Source organism: Pygocentrus nattereri, chromosome 2 (assembly GCF_015220715.1).
Source record: "Pygocentrus nattereri isolate fPygNat1 chromosome 2, fPygNat1.pri, whole genome shotgun sequence".
NCBI classification, from domain to species: Eukaryota; Metazoa; Chordata; class Actinopteri; order Characiformes; family Serrasalmidae; genus Pygocentrus; species Pygocentrus nattereri.
This window is the reverse complement of record NC_051212.1, coordinates 47,750,903-47,776,572: the sequence shown is the minus strand read 5'-3', so window position 1 is coordinate 47,776,572 and position 25,670 is coordinate 47,750,903. Positions and strand designations below refer to the sequence as shown.

The 25,670-nt window shown below is 42.9% G+C and overlaps 1 protein-coding gene and 1 long non-coding RNA gene across 6 annotated transcripts in view; one reads left to right on the top strand and one right to left on the bottom strand.

Moving 5' to 3' along the window:
• The first annotated feature begins 937 nt into the window (after nt 1-937).
• Nucleotides 938-7,515, top strand: LOC108428899. Of its 2 annotated transcripts, none has more exons than XR_001857963.1 (3): nt 938-1,024; nt 3,902-4,014; nt 6,747-7,515. It is a non-coding gene; the product is annotated as an uncharacterized LOC108428899 (long non-coding RNA). The 2 variants fall into 2 exon arrangements; XR_001857964.1 differs by lacking the exon at nt 938-1,024 and adding an exon at nt 3,534-3,572.
• A 2,269-nt stretch (nt 7,516-9,784) lies between these two features.
• Nucleotides 9,785-25,670, bottom strand: part of keap1a (kelch-like ECH-associated protein 1a) — a 32,451-nt gene continuing 16,565 nt past the window's right edge. For 3 of the 4 annotated variants that reach the window (XM_017700270.1, XM_017700271.2, XM_017700268.2), the window contains exons 2-7: nt 23,981-24,615; nt 22,302-22,658; nt 21,074-21,750; nt 16,043-16,248; nt 15,774-15,950; nt 9,785-10,381 (exon numbers count right to left, since the gene is read on the bottom strand). In XM_017700270.1, coding sequence (XP_017555759.1) covers nt 10,212-10,381; nt 15,774-15,950; nt 16,043-16,248; nt 21,074-21,750; nt 22,302-22,658; nt 23,981-24,190 — 1,797 coding nt within the window. In that variant the 5' untranslated portion in view covers nt 24,191-24,615 and the 3' untranslated portion in view covers nt 9,785-10,211. The remainder of the gene's footprint in view (nt 10,382-15,773; nt 15,951-16,042; nt 16,249-21,073; nt 21,751-22,301; nt 22,659-23,980; nt 24,616-25,670) is intronic. The other variant, XM_017700269.2, reaches the window with a different exon arrangement.

Below are 25,670 nucleotides of genomic sequence, written 5' to 3'. Positions count from 1 at the left end.
GATGGCTATCCCACTGAACCTAAAAATTCCCACCATTCCTCCTACAACCACTAAAGCAGAACCGCCCGCCTTTAAGTATCCACTCCAGGTCTTTCAAATGTTCCCACCTTCAAGATACATCATCAGCAGGGGATTTCCTAGTCTTTAAACTGAGAAATCTCACTCTGGAGACTGTTGCGGCAGGCGAGAAGGCATGTTCACAACAAATGTAGCACTGGTTATGTTTTCACATTTCATTCCACTTCAGTCGGAATGGCCCTTTAACTTGCACAAAGATGTATGTCGTGATCTCTATAAACCTGACCTGCATTCGCAGATTAGACGGAATTAGATGAGCACAGTAGCTGTTTTGGACATTGTCAGATGAGCAGATCACCATAAACAAGAACTCTAGAAAACAATATATTCAGCAATACAGCAGATAAAGCAGTGAAACATAATTCCAAAACTTTGGGGCTGGGATTGGGATGGCATAGTGCAAAAGTGGTGAAACAGGGATGAATAATTAAAAGAAAACAAACCACTTCACCACATTTTTACAATTGATTTCAAATAAAAGCTCGAATCACGTGTATTTGTGTCTCTGCACGGCAAAAAATCTTACTTATCTAATTTGAAATGTACTAATTTCTTATTCCCGCGGAGGGAGGGTGAGACGCTGACTTGAACAGCTGCTTCATGACCCAAAAAACTGTCAGTCTTTCCCTGGAATAAATTGTGGAACATTCCATGTCGTCGGCGGGGGGAGTCCAAACTGCTCGGGGCGCTCGTATGGACACATTCGAGGAATCTCTTTGCGCGTTTACGTGTCTGTGATAGTGCCAAACAGCTTCTACGCTGATATCAAGTGTTTTAAGCAGGTCGACTGTGCGTTTAACGGGAATAAACGTGAGCGACGTGCACCGTGCTCCCCCCGCCCCCCAGAACCCACTTTCAGGCGGCCCTGTAGTAGAATCAATTCACAGAGTGGGGAGCTTGAAACCGTCGACTCGCGCTTGTGAGCTGAGTTTGGGAGAAAGAAGTGGTGAGCACAGTTTAGGTTTCAGTCCTCCGCGCTGTGTTGTGTTTCAGACTTCACTGAAAATTTACTTCACGTTATCCCACTTAAATCCTCATAACGGTACAATACCAGCTCCGTCAGGTAAAGTCCGAGTCGCAGAAACACGTCCACGCTCGTGTTTGTTTTCTGACAGGACCGCGGCAGCGTGTGTTCAGCGTCGTGGTCGAATTTTCCCGTTCCACCTTAAATGGTGCACCCGAGGCGCCAGGATGGAACTGCTGCACCATTTAAGGTGGAACGGGAAAATTCGAACAAGTGCGTTTGGCGTCAGAAATGCTTCACGTTTTCTGATATTACAGCTAGATAACGTCGTAAATGTCGTCTTTTCGTCCGAGTCAAGGCCCCCAACTTCATGTCTTTGTCAATAAAGTTACTTGTTAAAAGGGGAGCTCCACCAGTTTCTCCAAATTTCTGAATAATTCAATCCTTGAGATGTAAACAGAGCCGTTCAGAGTGATTTGATGTGAAGTGGTTCATTGTAGAGCCATATTTTGTCCCCATATATGTCCACAACACAAATACAGCCATTTAATTTAACACCAGAGTATCCACACAGCTGAGTTTTCACATGATAATGTCATAAATCCGAAAAAGTAAGTTTTTTGGGGGCTCACACCGACCTGCTTGTAACCCTCTGTCGTCAGTCGATTAAAATGAATGGGTTAAACTACATTTAAGCCACAACTTTACCACAAAGCTATCATGGAATAACTTTCTGCGAGGTAGCTCTTGGAGGTGGACGTCTGGTTCCTATCACCACCACTGTGAACAGTTCTGACCCTGTACGTTTGTCCACAACAGAGCATTTCACACCGAAGCACTCTGGATGACTTTGTTTACATCTCGACCATTTAATTATGTACCATTTTGGAAAAGCGGGTGGAGTTCACCTTTAACACACCAATGCTACAGCCTGACCGAAATGACCACTACCAAAGGGCCCACATCCTAAAAGGGCCCACATCCTACATTTCTCGAACTCGACTTTTGGGCAACAAGCATTCATCTTCTTTTTTTCCCCATGACCATTCAGACATTCCGACCTCCCTCTTGTCTCTTAGAATATAACTGGCTGTGTGTTTAAGACTGATATATGTAAATGATGTCTGTTCTGATTGGCAGCTATTGTTGTGCCTCATTCAAAAAGCAGTCCGTGCCAAAGCGGACCTCATGGCCAACAATGTGAGCGGGCAGAGTTAAACTGCTGTAGGCAAGCATGGATAGATGTTACTGTGACATCACAAAAACAATGACTTGGCTTCCGTGTATGGACTATCGAGACTGGGGAGGGAATTTTGAACTGCTTTAAGAGTCTTTACAGCTGACAGCAAACTCTTATTTCAAAATAGCAGGAAAATTTCTGTCTATGATACTGGCCCTTTAAGATGTTCAGCCGTGGTGATTTAAGCCATGTTAAAAAGGCTGTTTTACATATTACATGAGTGGAACCTGTTTTTATGTTGTATAGAATTGCTATAGAAGAATTTATGTGCAACAGGCTTTCTATTATAGAGAGGAGCCATACAACCATGCAAAACATGGCTATATGATGTTTATATATATTTATGTACGCTATATTTCCAAAAGTATTCAGTCGTCTGCCTTCACACGCATATGAACTTTAGTGACATCCCAGACACAGATGTGGGACAAGAAGGCCTGGCTCGCAGTCTCCACTCTAATTCATCCCAAAGGTGTTCTGTCGGGTTGAGGTCAGGACTCTGTGCAGGCCAGTCAAGTTCTTCCACACCAAACTTGCTCATCCATGTCTTTATGGACCTAGATTTGTGCACTTTATGGATTGAGTTCCTTTCACTGGAACTAAGGGGCTGAGACCAACTCCTGAAAAACAACCCCACACCATGATCCCCCCTCCACCAAACTTTGCACATGGCACAATGCAGTCAGACAAGTCCCGTTCTCCTGGCAGCCACCAAAGCCAGACTCGTCCATCGGATTGCTAGATGGAGAAGTGTGATTGGCCACTCGCGTCTCCACTGCTCTACAGTCCAGTGGCGGCGCTTTACACCACTGCATTCGACGCTTAAGGCTTAGATGCAGCTGCTTGGCCATGGAAACCCACTCCATGAAGCTCTCTACGCTGTTCTTGAGCTGATCTGAAGGCCACATGAAGTTTGGAGGTCTGTAGTGATTGACTCTGCAGAAAGTTGGCGACCTCTGGGCACTTTGCACCTCTGTATCCGCTGCTCTGTCATTTTACGTGGCCTATCATTTTGTGGCTGAGTTGCTGTCGTTCCCAATCACTTCCAGTTTGTTATAATACCCCTGACAGTTGACTGCGGAATATTTAGTAGTGAGGAAATTTCAAAACTGGACTTGTTGCACAGGTGGCGTCTGATCACGGTACCACGCTGGAGTTCACTGGAGCTCCTGAGTGCGACCCATTCTTTCACTAATGTCTGTAGAAGCAGTCTGCAGGACTAGGGGCTTGGTGTTATACACCTGTGGTCATGGAAGTGATTGGAACACCTGAATTCAATGATTTGGATGGGTGAGTGAATCTCATGTTATATATCATCCCCTTCAAGCTTGGACGCAGGTACAATTTACAAAAGTTAAAAGTCTCTATTAAGGCTTGAGGGCTTGAGTGGACACAAATATTATATCATTATATATTAAATCATTCCAAAAAATGACACTATTCAAGACTTTGATATGTGCTTATTGTCCATGAACAAGACAAATTTACAAATTCATGTTAATAACAAAAGGCCAGTCTAAAGATACTCAGTTGATATCATATTTACTATATACACATGTTATTTTGGCGCATACTGTATTTGAATGGATGACCCAATGCCTGGGGTTCATGTCTTCCAGATCAAGATACCGGACAGGCCACAGTTCCCCAAGCTTTGGCATCGGCTTTATGCCCTGAAGTCCTCTCAACTCACCAAACGAGGTTCTGTAGCGCCCCCTGTGTGCCGACAATGGTAACACACATTACTAACATACTGCAATTACAGTTGAGCACTATTCTATGATGTGACACTATATGGTTTTTATAGCTGCAATCTCTGTGTGTAAGAGATGGTATTTAGCAGTTATCTTAAAGGCATGGAACACTCACTGTCCACTTTAATAGGAGCACATAGGAGTATCTTGCATCTGTGCTCACTGCCCATTTGATCAGGTCCACTTACCATATAGGTGCAATTTATAGTCCATCTGTGTCCCTGCATACTTTGTTGGCCCCCCTGTTGCCCCATTCTTTAATAGTTGGGACCCGAACAGGGCCACCACAAAGCAGGTATGGCATGGAAGTAGTGTGTTACTGGCTGTTGCGCTGGTACAAGTGAATCAGACGCATCAGTGCTGCTGGAGTTTTTAAACAATGTAGCGTCACTGCTGGACTGAGAATAGTCCACCAACCTAAAATATCCTGCCAACAGTGTCCTGTGGTCAGAAACTGACCACTAATGAAGGACTAGAGGATGACTAACAGAAAATGAGCAGCACCAGATGAGCTATCGTCTGTAACTTTACATCTACAGTACTGTGGAGAAGACCACCCTTCTTTTGTTTAAGTTCAAGGCAAGTACGAGTTGTTCTGAGAAATTTCTGAGATTAGATACAGTGTAAGATAAAATGCTCGCATAAGGAAGGAGAAAGGCAAACTGGAGTTAATCGAGACCTGATAGACCAACAAAACTGTCACAGGTAGATAAATAGTGCTTTCATCTCTGAGAGAGAGAGAGGAGAAAATCAAGCTGCTTCAGATCTGAAAACATCCACAGGTGTTTCTGTCCATCCTTAAACTGTGAGAAGACCACTCAACGGGTCAAAAAGAACCTCACAGAGAAAAGGAGACGGACACATCAAACAAAGAAGCTGAACAGTGGACTGGCCACCCCAGAGCCCAGACCTCAACATCACTCACTGTGTTTGGGAGTATGTGAATCATGAGAAGCAGCAAATGCAACCAACTTCCAAGACTGAACTTTGGAACTGTAGAAAAAGATCAAGGTGAAAAACTGAAAGCGAGTCTCCTGAAAAGAATGGAAGGTATAATAAAGGCCAAGTGTGGACACTGCATACTGAAAAATATGACATAATATTATGTTAAGGTTTAATTTTCTGTCAAATGTGTTCTCTACATTTTCCTGATGGAGATAAATGAATAACATCTGTTTTGAATAAATGGTGGCTTTTGCCCAGTAATGTACAAGGTGGAGCAACAAGATAGGTGTGTCTAAAAGACTGGACAGTAAATGGACCCAGTGTTTAAAAACTCTAGCAACGCTGCTGCATCTGATCCACTTATACCACTGCAACACTTGCTAAGAACTACAAAGTGCATTAATATGGAGTTGGACCCCCTTTGCAGCTATAATAGCTTCCACTCCCCTGGGAATTTAGCTCATTCATCCAGAAGATCATTTGTGAGGTCAGACACTGATGCCAGACGAAGTGGGCCTGGCTCGCAATCTCCATTCTAGTTCATCCCAAAGATGTTCATTGGGGTTGAGGTCAGGGCTCTGTGAGGGCCAGTCGAGTTCTTCCACACCAAACTCACCTAGCCATGACTTTATGGACCTTGCTCTGTGCACTGGGGCTCAGTCATGCTGGAACAGAAAAGGTTCTTCCCCAAACTTTTCCCACAAGGTTGAAAGTGTAGAGTTATCTAAAATGTTGAAGCATTAAGATTTCCCTTCACTGGAACTAAGGGTTCTAGATCAACCCCTGAAAAACAACCCCATAGCATCATCCCTCCTCCACCAAACTTTACAGTTGGCACTATGCAGTCAGGCAGGTAACGTTCTCCTGACATTTGCCAAACCCAGACTCATCCATCAGACTGCCAGAGAACCATGATTCATCACTCCACAGAATGTGTCTCTGTGGCTCCAGAGTCCAGTTGTGGTGTGCTTTACACCCCCATCATATGACGCTTGGCATTGTACTTAGTGAGGTAAGGCTTGCTTGGCCATGGAGACCCATGCCATGAGGCTCCCGGCGCACAACCTTTGTGCTGATGTTGATGCCAGTGGAGGTTTGGAAACTAGCAGTTATTGATCAGCAGGCGACGTTTATGCACCATTCAACCCTCGGCAGCTTCGTAGCCTTGTTGCTGTGGTTCCTAAACGCTTCCAATTTTCAATAATACCACACACAGTTGATTGTGGAATATCTAGGAGGGACTGACTTGTTGCAATGGTGGCATCCTATTACAGCACCACACTCGAATTCAGTGAGCTCTTTAGAACGACCCATTCTTTCACAAATGTTTAAAGGCAGACTGCATGGCTAGGTGCTTGATTTTATACATCTGTGGCAACGGGACTGAATGAAGCACCTGAATTCAACGATTAAGAAGTGTATCCCATTACTTTTGTCCAGGAAGCATATGCGGTAAGTGGATCTGATGAAATAGACTGTGAGTATAGGCAGCAATGTAGGTGCACCACAAAAAAGGCCGCAGCTGCATATCACATGCACGTAGACGACGATGATGATGATGACGTGGCGCTAGATTATTCTCACCTGGTCGTTTCGTATTTGAAATGCAGTCTGTGTTGTAGTGGCTACTGATAAAATGTAAGCAATAATGTGTCCATTTCTATCTTTGTCACAGTGGAGTGTGTCATTTCCGGTATGAGACATCTACAAAAGCTTTACAATCAAGGCAGGCTATTACTAAGCCTCTCTCTCTCTCACTGTTTAGACCATGGTGCTCACATGCTGATGAAGAAGTGGATGCTGAGGAACAATCCAGCGAACTTAGGACTCCACCAGATTTACCATAGAAGACAACAGTCAGAACAGAGGTTGCTGTACGGCGTGGAACATCATGAATAAGGGAGAGAAAGAGAGAGCAAGCACCGGTGCGTCATGTCTTTGGCCTGTGAGTCATCAACTAAAGCTCGACAATGAGCAACACACCCCCCCCTCCATGCTCCCACCCCTTAGCTACCAATCACATATCACAGCTTGACGCAAACCACAAGGAGCCTTCAGGCCTTTCTTACACATACTTCACCCCCTTGTGACTTAGAGTGTGTGTATCTCCACACGTGAGAGAGCAGGAAAGACAACCGGCTCATTAAACACATTATAGTGCATCTCCTCTGCTATAGACAGAGTGACGCTTACACAGCGGACGCTCTTACGGTTTCTGAAAGGGGAACTTTGCTGATTTTTTTAGAAATTTCAGTAGAATTAAAAGGTTGAGATGCAAACAAAGTCATTCAGAACGGTTTGGTGTGTTCTAGAGAAACTTACCGAGTCAGTGCTGGTGATAGGAATCAGGCACGTGAAGAGATTAATGCCCCTAAAGGCTCCCCCAGAGAACAATATTACATGAAATTGTTACGAATGAGCTGCCTGATCCCTTATTTCAGCGATAAATGATGCAGAAAGTTTGAAAAGTCGATGGAATCCCCATTTAACCATTAGGAGCCACAGCTATAATAAAAGTTGTAGCTTGATATGAATCTTGACTTGAATTATTTACCCCACCCCTTGTTTTCGAGTGTCAACTCGCCCCTAGGAACAGAGTTACAAGGGACAGTGGTTGACATTTTCCCCTATGTAATGGGACCCTCAAATAATTAACATTAACTTACATTAGTTACTTGCGCTGCTCTGTAGGCGATGCTGGCCGTCTGCAGTGACAGCAGAGGAGGGTAAAGTTCAGCTCCCCACTGCTGGGCTTTAGTAGCATTTAAGGCATTATATTCCTTCAAAGAGGACGAAGCAATAATCAATTATCACCTGCCCCTGATTCTTCAGTGATATGAAGCTGAGGTCAGATATTCATGACCTTCTCGTTCGAATTTCCTTGAGGCCCCAGAATGTAAGTGCTGCACCATTTAGGGTGTAAACAGGAAAATGAGCCAGTGAGCTACTGAGACATCAGCATAGTACTAGCGGTGTTTATTCTTGATATGAAGAAAAGGACCATAATACATTGAAACTACATTAAACTAAGATAATACGGTGGTTATTGTAATTATAACAGAAAAAAATGCTCCTATTTGTGGGTTTCTTTGGTCGCTTGTTCAGCCGTCTTGCTGGTCTTTCTTTTTTCCCCTCATATCACTCTGTTTTGGAGTGAGTCTCTGTAAAACCTCTGTTTGGAGGGCCATGTAGCCCTAACACTTCGCCCTACCCTTCGGAGTGAACGTGCAAATAGGGGTAAGGGCTCAGTGGTAGGGGCGAGGGGTGAAATGAGATTGGACCTAACTGCTAAATCCATACCACGTTTGTGTTAGATTTGGGGTCGATATCCTGTTTTACTCAGAATCAAGCATTCTTTACATTTATTACCACTTTTTTCACTTCCTTCATGTCGAAATGAACACAGACGTCTGAAGTGCCCACTCAAAACTGTCGATTCGGAATGTAAATCTAATATGATCTGCTATTCAACTTGATGTGTAATTACAGTATAGCAAAACAACACTAACTCCCAGCCGCTAAGGGTTGATGAACAGGAAACTGAAATGTGGCCTTTGTGCCACCTTTGGTAAATCATGACACCATGTGCCCTTTAGAAAAAAAGTGGCGTAAAAGGCGCCAACGTAAACAGTTAACGCTGGGTAAACAACCAGGCCGGTATTGATTCCTTTTTATGCTGTATTTCTGAATTCAGTGTACGTTTAAAAATAGTTCTGAACTGGACCAAAATAATCCTCAGGTTAAATTCCATGCATTTTCAGGACGTGTTTCAATTTAAGACTAAATGCAGTACCTCTTCAGAGTAAGTCACACCCATATCATCCATACCTTTTGGACCCTTACTGGGTCAGTTACACATTTCTGCATAATTCAACTGTTGAGATGTAAACAAAGTCATCCAGAGTGGTTTAATGTGAAATGGTTCTCTGCAGAGAAACTTAGACTTGGATTTCTTTACAGTGTTGCTGATAGGAAATATAGGAAATATAGCCATTTAATTGATGATCTAAAACAACCAGTTAAGACTAATATGTCTTATCATGCAGTGGGTGTATCCCTCCACCATGAAAAGCATCATCTTGGCAACAATTCTGTTGCCAGCTTCCTGTGAGGTGGCCATTTAAACGCATTAAATGTTCTGGACGTCCGGTTCCTACATCTGACTCGGTTTCAAATTCTGTCAGTTTCTCTAGAACTGGTGGAATGCCCCTTTAAGTGATGATTACCACAGACGTGTTTACTAGGAAGGTGGTTTTGGGCGTCCACTCAGCCAAAATCACCACCCAGCCCAGCTGAGCTCACCATGAGGCAGCATGTAGACCACTGTCCACCCAGTGTGGCCTCAGATACAGTAAGAGTAGCTCGGCAGCAGCCGATGATGGACATAAACAATCCTCTGGGTGACTAGTGCCGTGACATCACATGAGAAATCGCACTCTTGTTAGCATTGGGGTTATCTGACTGGAGCCATATATATCTTGATGATGTTTAACCACTAATGTTTAACTAAATTCAAGCACAAGGTTAAGAATATAGCACTAAATATAGGTGGAAATTTCACCCATATATATTACAGTAAATGAAAATCATTATTTAACTAATCATAAATTAAACTGTAACGTCGCTAATATAAAAAGTTTAGTCTCCTAAAATTCTGCATTAAAAGCACTCACTTTTTTCTAGAAGACATATTCCTCCACCTAGTGGTCGGGAAGAGAAGTGCACGATGGAGAAGATGAGATTTTGAACTTGTCGCTTGTTTCAACACGACGACAAAAGAAAAGAGTAAAGAGACGCAATCACTGAAGTCTGAGTGAATATTCACTATTTTTATCTAATGCAGAGATGAACATTTTTTAAAAAAATGAGCAGATATACAGAACAAACTAATAAAATCAAGTCTTCAGCGTGAGTGTGTACATCTGGGGCACAGTGCATTATATGAAACCTTATTATGTTAGGAAAACAGCCTTACAGTCCAGTGATTGCTTTCTAAATAACACACAAACACACACTGTGACCAGGGTGGGGTGGGGTTGGGGGTGTTGTGGGGGGTGATGGGGCTGGGAAATACTGCATCACCGAAATCGTCAAGAGGAAAACGTCCACACTGGCACAGCAGTCCCAGAATCACTTGGCCTGGAAAACATGGTCTTTTTGGTAAGAAAAGTGTGCCAAGGTTCAAAGGATTATGGGCAGTGGGTCGAGCTTCGAAGGTCAAAGTTCTCTCTCACGCTACTTCCTCCTCCTCCTCTTGGAGGCAGCCCGGGCACGGCTCCATGGTTACAGCCATGCCCATTCCGCTCCGACCCACCGGCATGTCCGTCACATACGTCCACTGATTGCTACCTGGACAGTAGCACTCCACGCTGGATAAGAAACCACCCTGGTTGAAGCCACCTGGAGGACAAAGTTAGATAGGGCAAAATCTGTAAGCATCGTTTAATGAGCCACTGGTTCTTCCACAAAGTAATTAATCCTTTGAGGTTGCAGGTAAATTTAAAATCTGCAACACGTGTGTTTATAGGTATTTTATGATGATTTGAATTTGATGAAAAGTCAACACTGTGAACAGTCTTGTTTTGCAAGTAAATAATAATGATAAAAAAACCTTGTTTCAATGTTTTTATGTAATTCTTTTGCATAAAACTGAAATGCGAGTGCAGACTCAAACCAGTCCATACAGAACATACATGTAAATAAAAAAAAGTGCAACCAACATTAAAGACTGAACTGGAAATATATTAAAGCTATAAGTCTCAAGAGGCTGTTACTGCAATTTTATCACGGGGGGGGGTGTTAGGCACTATGCGAAGAAAATAGTGACAATAAGGGAAGAATTATCATTGGTTATTATTAATAATAATCAACGTAAGCAAGTATTATGCCAGGAAATGCAGTGCCTTTAGCATACGATATCCTCCAAACAATCATGGACCACTGAACGAGGAGGAAAACATTGCTGTAAAATGCAGTCATTTCATGAACTTTTCAACTTATTTTCATTCATAATGCACAACAGTTTTTAATGCAAAAATATTCGCTTTATCACGCCAGGGCTGAAGCTCAAAAGGCTCCCTGCATAGTGCACGACGAAGGAATTTAAATACTGGTTCCTGCAGCCCAACAGTGCATAATATAGCTAAGAAATAGTCATTTGGGACACATCCGTACTCAATAAATGATTTACTATTTGGCTGTAAAGGCTAGAATTTCTAAACTTTCATATCTAGCACACTGTTTAGGGAGTATGTAAGGCTTTTGGAATTCAGCCTGGGTTTGATGCGACTTCTGACTGAAACACGGACATTTTAGTGTTTATGTTGTCCTTTTACGGTTAATCATATCATAAATACTTCAAGCCAGAGCTGTTTAGCTTGTTAGCTAGCCTAGCTCTATTTAAGGAAACTTGCCGCCTGATGACCGCCGGGATAGGCTCTAGCACCACCCCCCCAACCCTGAGGGAGAAGCGGCTTAGAAAATGGATGGATGGAAGTTGTTAGCACCTCAGTTTAAACAAAAAAAAAATGGGTTCCTACTTAATCGGTGCACTCGGTGGTTCATGCGAGCAGCATTAGAGTAAAAGATTATTCCATTAAGAGCACAAAGACTTTTGTGCCGTGGTGTAGTAATACAGAGTTCAGTCGCTGTGAGGTGGTCATAGGTGTGTGTGTGTGTATGTTGGATTTTATAAGGCAGGATACACCCTGGATAGATCACCAGTCCATCACAGATGTATATAATAATAAATAATTTTAAAAAACCAAACAAATAGCATAACCCCACTGCACGTAAGATTTAGGTCGCGAACCGACAGGTGGACATTCTCCTTCAGGACTTTCTAATAGAGAGCAGAATTTATGGTTCCCAATAGTCAAATGAACTTGGTTAACTGGTTGAATTAGTAGCGAAGGGGGCAATTACTTTTCCACATAGGGCCAGGTAGGGCTGAACAGCATTAGGGTTGACTCATTGAAAAACAGCATTTTGTGTTTACTTGGTTTATCTTAGGACGGCACAGTGGTGCAGTGTTGCCTCACAGCAAGAAGGGTTCGATTCCCCGGCCGGGCGACCAGGGTCCTATCTGTGTGGACTTTGCATTCTCCTCGTTTCTGTGTGGACTTCCTCTGGGTACTCCGGTTTCCTCCCACAGTCCAAAGACAATGCAGTCAGGCTAATTGGAGATGCTAAATTGCCCCTAATAGGCTCTAGCTCCCCCCCGCGACCCAGAAGGTTAAGCGGTTTCGAAGATGTGTGTGTGGTTCATCGTCTTACATTAAAAGGAGTTTGATGATCTGAAACAATCAAGTGTAACAAATATACAAAAATAGAAGAAACTGGGAATGGACAAGTACTTTTTCACAGCACTGTAGAGTCAAAGAAGGTTTGTGTCCAGTGGCTGCGTTTATGAAGAAATGTTAAAGTGCGCTAAAAATAGCCTTATAGGCCATATCTTATACCTGCTACTTACAATCCTTGTTGTAGAAGACTTCAATGTTTTGCTGTGCTGTTGTGCAACTTGCATGCATGTACCTCAGCCTCCTGCCTCTCTAGGTGGCTCTTTATACCATCAAAAAACAGCTAAAAATATGCACTGTGTAATGTCCAATGGTACATACATCAAGGTGCCTGGTATAGGAATTTGTGAGAAAAATAATGGCACATGCAAAGTGTGCATCCCGGGTTGCGCTGCTGATTAACTTGTGAATGACTCTGCATTGTGTTCTAGCTGATAGGGAAATGGCCTTGTAATGAGAGGCTGGCCGGTTCAACGAGCAAATACAATCAAGACACAAAGGCTCCATTTTCTCAGTAAATAACCAGTTGTGAAATAGAATAATATGTCACTCTGGATAAAGTGCATGCACAACGTGGCAAATGGAAAACTACAGATAGAGCAGGGAATTTGGGAACTGTCAAGATGCAGACAGTATGATAAAACTTCCCTGTTAATCTTTTCTCACCATCCGTCCAGTCTTACACACACAGAGCCGCTCTTTGCGGGCGCACACGCGACGACACAGTGGAATCTTTCTGACCTTGAAGCTGGTGTTTGGGACATTTCGCCCCGTGCACTGCATAATGACTTGAACGGAGACGCAATAAAATGGGAGTTCCATGTAAATGAAGGTGCTTCTATGAGCAGGTGTGAAGAAACGGCTCTGGCTTGGACGCAGCATGAAGACTATTTGACTTTACTGCCTATTATCTTTTCAATCCAGTGAGCTTTAGGTTTTCAGAGTCGAGGTACAGTGCTTGTGAAAAAGTATTTGCCCCTCACAGAGTTCTTCGATTTCTGCTAATTTGTCACATTTAAATGTTTCAGCTCTCCCAACTCATTTTAATATAAGATGAAGACAACAGAAGTAAACAGTGCAGTTTGAGTGATCATTCCATTATGCAGTTGTGTACATTGACCTTAACTGAGGCAAGTGAAGCCTTCAATTCTTTCGATGTCTGTCTCTGTTCTTTTGTGACTTCCTGGATAAGTCATCAATGTGCTCTTTGTAGGCAGGCCACACCTGGGAAGGTTCACCACTGTCTTAGGTTCTCTCCATTCGTGGGTTATGGCTCTCCGTTTCCTGCAGTTCCAGAGCCTTAGCAATGGCTTTGTAACCCTTTTCAGACTGGCAGATTTCAATGACTTTGCATTTTTAATCTAAAATTTGGCATCATGTGCTGCTAATTTTAGATGTTAGACTTTGCCAGAAAAACTCTAAGTGATTAGAGTCAACAGGTCTGGCAGTAATCATGCCTGGGTGTGCCTAGAGAAACTGAACCCAATAGTCAGCTGAATTTAGTTAACTCTGAATTAGTAGCTACGCGGACAATTATTTTTTCAGATAGGGCCAGGAAGGGCTGCACAGCATTTTTCCCTACAATAAATAAAACGATCATTTAAAAGCAGCATTTTGTGTTTAATTGGTTTATCTTTGACTAATATTAAAAAGAGTTTAATGATCTGAAACAATCAAGTGTAACAAATATACAAAAATAGGAGAAATTGGGAATGGGCAAGTACTTTTTCACAGCAAAGTAGAGTCAAAGAAGGTTGTGTCCAGTGGCAACGTCTATGAAGAAATGTTAAAGTACGCTAAAAATAAAAATAGCCTTAAAGGCCTTATCTGCAGGCAGTCGTGGGCTGGAGGTTAAGGAACCGGCCCTGTGACCGGAAGGTTGCCGGTTCAATCCCCAGCGCCGACAGACCTTGAGCAAGACGCCTAACCCCAAATTGCTCCCCGGGCGCTGTGGATAGGGCTGCCCACCGCTCTGGGCAAGTGTGCTCACTGCCCCCTAGTGTGTGTATGTGGTGTTTCACTTCACAGATGGGTTAAATGCATAGGTGAAATTTCCCCATTTGTGGGATTAAAAAGTGTCTCTTATACTTGCTACTTACAATCCTTGCTGTAGTAGAATTCAATGTTTTCTTACGCTGTTGTGCAACTTGCATGCATGTACCTCCTGCCTCTCTAGGTGGCTCTTTATACTTGGCATCAACATGTGTTTTTGGATGAAAAACCAAGTGTAAACACATCCAAGACACACTGTGTCAAAGTCTGATCTTGACCACCTTCAGCACCACTGCAAATGGAATGCGTTTTCTGTATTTTCACATTGAATTTTCACATTGGAAAACCAGATCTCATCTGGTCACACTGGGGACACATTTTAGGGAAAAAATATGAATGGAATCCATCCATATATATTTAAGCAATACAACACAGAGGGAGTCTGTTATCACAAAATAACATCACGGCTGTGATTTGGTCACAGATCATCACAGCCATGATGTTATAGCGATAACGCTCAACCTCAAGTGTTCTATTGCTTTTATACAACAGTTAAATAAACAAAGTAATAAATGAATAAACTGGCTGTGAACGCGACGTTTATTATGTTTGTGTTCAGTTCCTTCTGCCAGATTATAGCTCCTTAACAAGCAGCTTATTGGTACGTCAGAGTAACGAGCTCCGCCCACTCGCTGCACAGCCGGCAGTTCGTTCTCCAGCTCCTTACACTAAATTCCCAAACTGTCGTCACCACAGAGCAGCTTTTTTGTCTTTATTGCATCGGTTTTATGGCTCAGTCTGATTGGGTCAGACTCTGAAGATCAGACCACACGTTTGGCGAATGGTATTCGTTTAATTTCTGGCTGATTCCAGGTTGTTTAGCTGTTCTTCTGTCACAGCTGCCGACTGAAAAGCTGCTCAGTGACGACAGTTTGGGAATTTAGTGTCGTCTCATCTTCAGAGTTGAACCAAATCGGCTGTGGGTCAAATGTGACTTTAAAAGTGTCCGTTTTTCTGTTTGTGGCAAAGTAAGAAGTAAAAATGGCTTGAGCGTCTCCTACAGCTGTCAAAGTCGTTGCTTGGCAACGGCATCTCAGCCGAGTGTTTATGAAAAACCAGTGATGTTACGGTGAAATATCAGCATGGTTAGAACACTTCTCAACCAGTCAGCTTGCGTGGGCATAACTAACCGCTGTATAAACCCAGATACGATCGGAACAAGAAGCACATCATGATGCAAGGTGTAAACAGGCCCTAAGTGACCTGTTTTAGTGTGTTTAGGGCAGCTGTTATCTGAGATGAGTGGCTGAGAAGAAGATAATTAATTTGCACTCCTAGTTATCTTCCACTTCATCCAACCCTTCCACACATCACAGACATGGATGTGCCTGGACAATGTTTGTCCACCTGTGCTTGCAACATGTAGCAGCGATAGCAAAGGTCGTTGTGGCTGCCTGACTGACAGGACCCTCAGAGCTACATGCAGTGAAGCACTAACTTACCAAATACGAATAGTTTTCCCTGGTAGACCGTGACTCCGTGTGCACTGCGACAGTGGCCCATAGATGCCATTGGCTCCCACACGTCTCTTGATACATTATATCTCTCCATAGTGTTGAGTTGCGTTTGACCATCATAACCACCCACTGCGTAGAGGTAAGAATCCATGCACACCACTCCTACAAAGTAAAGACAAAGGAAATAGGAATACACTGGCACTGAAATACCAAACCAGGACCAGGAATAACTGTGAGTACTGTTTAGTAATTACCTAAGCCACTTCGTACGGTGTTCATAGGTGCTACTTGCTGCCAAGCGTTGGTGTCCGGTTGGTAGCGTTCCACTGTTTTCCAGCGATTTTCCCCATCAAAGCCTCCAATCACATATAGAGCCCCCCCACATGAAGCCACTCCAGCGCCTAGGCGGGCTACGGACATGGGCATCACAAATGTCCACCTGTTCGCCTCTGGGTCATACCTGTAACAAAGATGCCACTTTCAGTATTGAATTTAGGGAAAAATAAGTCGACACTGCTTCCGTACAGGTTACTGCCTATACTGTCTTTCGCCTTTTGTTTGCATAAAGTATTTAAGGTGCACTTAAGATGCGTTCACATTACAAGCCTCATTGTTCAAATCCAATTTTTTGCTCAAACCCGATCTCTCTGACTCGATAGATCACAGTCATTTAGGTAAGTGATTCAGTCATTAGGTAAGTGTCCTGAAATGACCCTCATGCGCACATCCTACTCAGTAACTTCACGTGAACGAATCATCAGCACAAACTAACCGGCAGAACGAGCTTCGCTGAGAAGATAATTCACTCTGATCAGCTCTCAGCTTCGTTAGAGCGAGAAGAAGGAGAAAAAAGTGAGATGTGTTACTTTTCCACCCTTTACAGGCTTTAACTTCTGTTCGGCGCTGCTGCCATGGTAATGCTGAATGGTAGCACACGCTCAGTGGATAGAAAGCACATGATTGCGTGGATACGTATCCGATCTAGGACCACATGAAAGTGGCTCAGGTCGGATTTGAAAAGATCAGATTTGAGTGTCCACACAGCCCTGAAAACATCAGATCTGACTCACATTACGGCAAAAAAAAAAAAATCTGTGCCACTTCAACCTGCTGATGTGAACGTAGCCTTACATGCATAAATAGTGTAATAGACGATTGCTGTGGCCTGACTGATACTTCGGACGGTCGATAATATAGGCCAATATTAGAAACACATGGTTTTATTAGTATGACTGATAATGTTACTGATAATTAACGCTTTTTGGTTGCAGGACCATCAGGTTTCAAGCTCATGATCTCCCAAAGACAGAACAAAATCCTAGACATTCATGCCTCTAAAGCACGCTCAGATTATCTATAGCAGGGGTGTCAAACTCAACCACAAAAGGCCATATTAAAAAATATCATCAAATCTGTGGGGCAGCTGTGTCAAAACTATGACGGTAAAAAAAAAAAAAAAAAAAAACAACTTGATACTTGCACTGAATACTTGAACGATAAAAAAAAACAATGTAAAGTAACAACAGATTTTGTATAAATAACAGGCTACAATAGCTGTAGAAAAACTATTAAACCTCTAAATTTCCCCAATGTACAGGTTTTTATAGACTGCCCAACTGCTTGAACTGGACATTGTCATTTTTTTTTGTGGTGCTGTCCCATAGCTTGTTGCTGGGGAGGGGGTGGGTGCACATTTGTTGCGTTGCATTGCATGCTGGGAACTGTAGTGCAGCTCATGGAGAAATGATCTAAAATGAATAGAAAATTAAATTTGAATTAAAATAATTAAATGAAAACACTTTTTTAAATGGAGAGAAGTAATGAAAAATGAAACAATCAAAACAATAAGAGGTGACAAACAGAAACCAAGAGTGCAAAGTATCCTGCACAAGTAAAATAAAAGTATAATTTAAGACTATCACCGCTGTTCGTCATTTTATCAACTTTTGACATTTTTGAAATGCCTGTTACCCTTTACATTGTGTATATACCTCATGATGAACGGACCAAAAGAAACGTCTCAAAAATACTTGGAAAAACTTTTGGTTCCATTGACTTACATTAAAAGTAAAGTAGAGTTTTTCCTTCTCCTGTAAAGTTAAAATTTCGGAGATTCAAGGTTTTATTCTGACAAGAGCGAGATATATATTATATACATTTATATATAACCTTGAGTTTTAGCATAACATTAAAACCTAAAATATAAAGATGATTATATATTGCAGTTATGTTGGCCAATATTATCAGTTATCAATCGCTAGCCTTTGGTATCGTTTCAACCACAAAACATTTATATCGGTCACGCCCTAATAACTATAAATAATTATAAAATTAATAACAGTGCTACTACTGCTAATAATAAACAGAGTCTAATAACACACAATGTGTCTTTGAATGTGAATGAATGGCATTGCTTTATCCATCATGTTTACCAATGTGGGGCATCTATGCTATGCAGTACTTGTAACTGTTTCCAGATATCATAAAACCATCCTCCTAGACTGAAATACATCCAAGCAGAGCTCAATAAAAAGCATTCAACCCCAGTATAACTACAGCCATGCGGATGCCCCAAGGGCCATGTTATCTGAGTCGCAGAAAACGTCCCGATTCAAACAGCCTTTCAATGAGATGGGAATACATTTAGGCTGCAAACGATACGACACTTCCGTTTTGTGAAGATTTCCAGAGGCTTCTGCAGTTGCTGACAGATACGGTGGCTGTCAGGGGACACACCAGAAGAGAATGCGCAGGCTTGGGTTTCACACCTTTTTGCAATTTCAGTGGTTTTATTGATTTCCACGCTGGCGGCTCAGTTCCACTCTTCCTTCAGACTGGAGAATGTACACACTTGTCCCGCTTGCATTCTTGGTGAGATTAGCTTTGCTCTGTTCAGCGCAGTAAATAAAGCACTGTCTGTCGGATTCACATTCCTGAGATCTGAACCGACTGGTGCTGCTTTTCCTTGCTCACTTGTGCATTTCGAGTGTTGCAAAAACATATGACGGCAACTCTTTTCCACTGTGTAATGTGTATATAGAGTGAGCCACTGTGTACAGTAAATGTAACGCCCGTCTCATGTAAAACACGCTCCATGCTCCACCACCCTTATTTTATTACCCTCGGGCAGAGTGACTCTGCATAGGTCATGGGTCAACTCGCAGGCCAAGTCTGAGATAAAGATGTGCATTGTCATCCTTGGTCAACGGTAACCTCTGCTTTCAATTCCCGAGCTCTCGACCAAAAAACCTGATCTAACAGAGCAGAGGCTGGCAGGCGGCTTGAAGAACGAACAACAGAATTCCTGTACCAACACCTATTTTGGCATTACAGCTGGCACTGCTCTTCCAAAGCTTACACTGACTATTAGCTGCGGTATGTGGGTTATGAAACAGAACAGCCTAAAGCCTGTTCGTCTAGAGTGACTCCTCTGAACGAGAGCAGACTCTGCCTGGTGCTGGAGGGAACACATCCCAAGTCAAAACATTTTGAAGTTGATGAAAGGCGGCTCACAAGCCTAGTACAATATGTAACATGAGCTGTATTCCCGTCGAACCTTTCGCTTAACTGCAATAGTGTCCTCTTGTCATATGTAGATCTGAACGCCTGGGGTTGTTCGAGGCTTTCTATTAAACTGCAGCAGAAGTATTTCAAGTTAAATCACCCGCAAATACATACAAATCTATACCAGCCATGAAAATGAACGTCGCAGTTGCCTCGAGTCATGTGTGGCTGGTTTGGGTGGCTGCAACCTGACAGAGGCACAGATTAGCTCCTTATTGCGCAATAATGCAAAACAAAGCCAACCTTGATAAACTCTTTTTATAAAGTAAACAAATGAGTTTGTGTTGACGCCACACGGCCAAAAGTAGCGAGGGAAGTTTGACCTAAATATCTTTACCATTACTCGATATGACTGACATGCTAACAGATGAGAATTTCAACGTTTTACGCTAAGATTGTAATTTAACCAAGGGGTACATGTAAAGTATGTAAATAAATGAAATCTGGCAAAATTACTCAGTCATTCAATGAACAAAATCATTCAGAGTGGTTTGGTGTGAAGTGCGCCTATCTAGAGAAACTAACCTTGTCAGAATTTTTCACCATATGACTAGGAACCAGACGAAGCATTTAATGGCTCTAAAAGCTACGTCCCGTTAAGCTGTTGCACAAAATGCATTGCATAATACTTGAGATGTTGTTTTGTGACAGATTTGTTATAAAGTTTTACTATAAAATGTACTTTGTGTAAACTTTTACTCTACTTTTACTCTCAAAACCGAAGATCAACGGCTCAAGCAAACATGCTTATGTTGCTATTTGCCTGTAGCTACAGCCGTTCGACACAGTTAACACCAGCAGCAGCTCTTGTTTACAGTCTATTTTTTGTTTTCTTACGTACGCGGAGGACTTCGAGGAGGTCTGTTTTCCAAAATATCATACATCCATGTCAATTTGAACCAGAACACACAAATGAGTTGCAGCAGCTTGAAGAAGCGAGAAGAAGAGTGAGGCTGAACCTGCTGGCGAATGGAAACTGGTGGATCAAAAACAAACTATTGCTACTCTGCTTACCACTTTTTGAGGTAGAACAGTGAGGCAGATTGGTATTTTATTGCATGGGCCACTTTTGACAGCCTGTTGTAAGCTAATGGCTGCCACTGATATACTGTATGTACGTTGGCTAACGATGACAACAAAGGGAACAGCAGTTGTTGAAGAAATTTGCTTTACATTTTTCCACGGGTCTTGAGTAAGGTAGTCTTTGTCTGTGAAGTTGTTCGACTTCGGTGTTTGTGTGTAGCTTCAAAACAATTTGCCACAAATTCAGGATTTCTGGCATTTGTAACGGCAACTGCAACTGTGATCTATCGCAGCTCCTCTGATGAATAACGTTACTCACATAAGCTCTGAGTTGTGATGACAGTGTGAGACGCAACCCCGCCAACCAATATGACATAAAAGGTGTGCAGGGTGGAGAGATACCTATAGATAGTACCTTCATAATACCTATAGACAGTACCTATAAAAAAACATTCTTTCAAATTTAGTACTATTTTACAATTATCAGTGTAACATAAAATCTTATAAGACACGTCCAAGTTCACTGGTCATTTAGATAGCAGATGAAATGGTGATATTTATAGTGAAGACATATGGATGTCTGGTTCCTAACACTACAATGGTGAACGATTTTGACTCTAAATTTATCTAGGAATGATTGTCATTTTGCAAAATTGGTGGAGTTCCCCTTTAAGTTCTGTGCCCATCCTCAAACTTACCTCTCCACAGTGTTGTGATGCGTGGACCCATGTGAACCGCCAACAGCGTAGATGCTTCCATCAAGCTCCCCGATGCCCACTCTGTTTCTCGGTACATTAAGTGAAGCTAGCTGAGTCCACTGGTTAGTCATGGGGTTGTAGCAGGACAGTGCTGCAGAATCTATGTTGCTTTGCAAAGAAAGGTTTCGACCTCCCACTGCGTAGAAGAGCCCGAACAAGACGCAGGCTCCGAGGCCACTACAGGGCGTCTCCATATCCGCCAGCTGCAGCCAAGTCTTCCTCCGAGGGTCAAAGGCCTCCATAGAGCCCAGCGAATGCTGATTATAGCCCCCAGCCACATAGATCAACTGTGTTCCACGGAGCGGGGCAGGGGGCAGAGGCTTGCGGAGGGTCATATCCTGGAAGATCTTGGAAAGGAAGTCTTTGCAAGAGTTGGCTTTGCTTAGGATGGGGCAGGACTGCAGCTGTCTCTTGAGGAACTTGGCCGGCAAGGCGTAGATGTGGACAGCATTGAGCAGAGCGTGGAAGTACTGGGCACGACCCTCCACGTCCCAACGCACCCAGTCGATGCAGGCCTTGTAGACCTCAGTCTCGCAGAGCACTTTCAAGCTGTCCTGGCTGATCAGCTCCAGCAGCTGGCAATGAGACAGGCTGAAGAATTCCTCCTCTTTGATTACCTGGAAGAAAATGCACAGATCACATCATTTTGCTGGGTCATTCTGAGAAAGCTTCAAGACTGACTTTTTCCTCTTTGTCAACACTCAACATTGAAACTTTGACTTTAATAAGAGCTGGAGCATATCATGTCTGTTGGGACAAAACCTTGCATTTTTAAAATGATAACCTTTTAGGACAATGGAAAAAATGCAACTTGGGACCATTTCTTTGTTCCATTCATCAGGGAATTCATGTAAAGGACAGCTGGTGCCATTAAATGATTTACAACACACACAAAAAAAAATAATACTGAGTTGTAAGGTTTTGATCCCACAGTTATGATGACTAAAGGAAGAAAACCAAATTGGTGATCATTTCAGCTACTCAGTGAAGTAAAAATGCTCAGACAAATCTTCACAGAGCCTTCCTCACCACTTTCAGTGTCTAGTTACATCTACATGGCATGCTACAGGTACTGTCTCTGCGCAGTCATTTAGGATCGCATGTCCAGTAGCGAGACATTGATTAATGCTAACAGGCACTCCATTATCAGGGTCTCCCTGGCACCCACCTCACTGAAGTGAGTGTTGATGTACTCTCGGCACCGTTGATGAAGCTCCATGCAGCCGAGCTCCTCTGCGAACCGGGAGATCCCAATAACGTTTGACGGCTCCAGGTTTTTGATGAGGAAGTCACAACATGCTTTGGCCACGTCTTCCATCTGATAGCGCATGGCAGTCAGCAGGACATGCAGGACGCACTTTTCCCCAACCGTGATGCGGGAGGTATAGGCGAAGTTCACCAATCTCTCGACTACTTGAGGGCACACGTCCTTCAGAGTTATCTCTGAGGCCAGGCACTCCTTGAAGTTGCTAGTGAACATGGCTTTGAAGTAGGGGCTACAAGCAGCCAGCACCAGCTTATGAACCTGGAGAATAAAGACACATCTATGTGACGAGCATAATAACATCACACTTCCCCACAACCGTCTGATTTGTTCTGATCAATACCAAAACGACTCAAATGCTAATTAACCCCTCAAAATTTTAGGCTAATTACATACTAAGGCGTATTACTCTGTAACTACAGGACTTCAATCAGGTTGAGCTGAGATTTTAGAAGTCTGTAATGAAACTTTGGGTCCATGGCCTTTTAAGGCGTTTAACAGCATTTCAACGGCAGGTGGTTGTAATAGAGTGAATATTGGTAAAGTGGGACAAATGGTAAAGTGGGATCATGTATATCTTCACGTTTGTACTTTATATCAAAAGTTACAGTCCAACCTCATTAAAGTGATTTTATGTTAAGGTTATAAAGACATAAAACTTGACTTGAAAACCTTTTTGCCATGTTTATCATTTATATACAGCTAAACAACAGTGACTACAATTACAAGAGTACCTACTGGCCAACAAAAGTTTTCCAAAGAGGAAACCTCTATATGGAAGGAGACCCACTGACTTCTATTTGTGTGTTCTTTTTTGGTTTTTACCCAATTTTAACTCCAATTTTGCCAATTCGATATGCTTTGGTCTGAGATATAGGAAGAACAACCAGATCTTTTCAAAGGGCACCGGACAGTTTAACACGCTTGAAGGAGAGTGCTAATTGGCAGTTCTTCTGAGTCAGCTAACAGATGCCCATGTTGGCAAGAATCATGCTGAGTGATGCGGGGATAGCAAATTGGCTTCCCCGCCACAGATGGCCGCGATATGACCGGGAATCAAACTCACAACCTCTCAACCCCCACTTTGTCCCCCTTTGAAAGTAACGAGTCCCACTCTATTAGCAGAATGTGGACAAACTTAGGGTTCTAAAAATGTCTCCCTGCCTCTGTTTTCTATTTCTTGATTTTTTGATGTTCCAGTTTAGCAATATTCACCCTACATCTGCATGCATGCACCATGCATCAAACCCGGCATATAATACAGTGACCTAAAAGATTGCCTTGTGCAACATGCTAATTCTGCTAATATTGAATGATGCAAGGGCAACCACTTGGCATGAAAGCAATGGGACCAAGCTAACCGGTCTAGTTTTCATTCCCCTTGGCATTTTAGGTCAAGTATTTGTAATATAGATAGATTCTAGAGATAGTACACATAACATCCCAACCACTTCTGCTTTTTTCCCCCCAGGAACTGCTAACCTCAGTCAACTCGAGCTGACTCAGCACAAACTGAGCAAGCGCTCCATAACTATCTTGCTGACTCTCATCTTTGTCATGAACTGATCACTGAAAACCCTCACCTTGAAATCCACTACTGTATCTTTGTAAGTCACATGAAGTACCATGTCGCAGAGCAGTCCGTGATGACGCAACTCATCCATGAGCTCGAAGGCTCTGGAAGGATGACTCTCAATGGTGTAGTCAAGGTAACCATGGCCCTTCATAGAGGGCACAACGATGGCTGAAAAATCCTCATCTTTGATGGGCCTCTTCTTCCTTGGACATATCATTCTCTGAGGCCTGAGGTTGCGAAGTATGTTTACTGTGATACAGAGTGGGTCAGAGCGGGAGAGAGTCTACACCCAACCACGTGTCATGAAGAAATACAGACACAACTGGTGATCACTTGGAGACAGAGAGCCGTGTTTCTTTTGTCTTGTGCGGAGGCCATCGTGGCAGTGGTCCATCTCGGACCAAAGGGGCATCACTGAATGGTACATAGCCAGGTGCACTGATAAAATGTCACAAAGATACCAACCCTATTCTGTTATGCTTATTCAGACGAGTCCCTTCTTACATCTCTTGGTATCTAATGGCATCCCATGCAAACTTGCTTTCACTTCTCCAACTCGAGAGTTCTAGTTCATTCAGTTGGAGCCTCCCAACTTGAAGTAGGACAGCACTGCCTGGGTGTGGACTCTCCTTGCATTCTGTGCTGAAAAAGAAAGTAAAAAGTCAGAAAAGAACATGTATCATAAGTAACCTTTCCAAAGACGCTGCACATTGTGATTGGTCTAAATCATGACATTAAGTTGTGATCTTCCCACACATGGATGGAAACTGGGCCCAAGTTTCATTGTATAAGTTAAGGTACTATAGGCCCAAAAACATAAAAGAATGCCCATAAGATCTTCTTTCACGCTCGAGTACTGTCCAAACTGTTGTATATGAGTGTAACCGTACACACTGACGGCCATGCACACTCTGCTGAATCATGTTTCACTTCCCTTTTCCTTTCCAAATCTTAAAGTCTTCCAAAAACAAAGCCACACCCACAGGCCCAAAGGGAACTAGTGATTTCCTGAATATCATAACGAGCGCAGCTCAGCGAAACGCTCCCTCTCAATGGCCGTCATGCCAGCCCCACCTCTGGCCATGCTAACAGAGTTTGCTACGCCGTGGTTTGTTCCACTGGGTTATATAACATATTTGCAGAGCATCAGGGCAGCTGAAGAGACTTTGCGTCCAACATTATTGCCCAACAGAGCGTTCCAAGTTCGCTGTTTGCCTCAGATCATGCTTATCACAAGACACTGCTGCAGCTTGCCATGGCTTCCTGTGGAACAGCGGTGCCCCTGGCCTCTGCCTGCCATAAAGGCTCATTGTATCATGTGCCCTCATGACGCAGCACACTAAGCTGGACTTAAAAGGGAACATTAATAAACGAAGAACTGAACTACGTGTACCAGCACAGGTTCTGTGCCTCCGCTGGGATTATTACTCATTAACTAACCTGAGTTTACTGCAGTGTGAAAAGTGCAGGAGAAAAAGTGAACTTTCGTTCCACTTTCAAAGAACCTTCACCTTAACTTCCAATAGGATTTGGCCTAGACAATGTACAAATACTGTAAACGCAGCATAAAAGTCATACTACCAAATATTGCAACAGTTTAAGAAAGTTATAACAGTGTAAGGGAGAATTCCACTGATTGATCACAGTGTTGGTGATAGGAACCAGACGTCTGAGGATTTGATGTCTTGAAAACCATG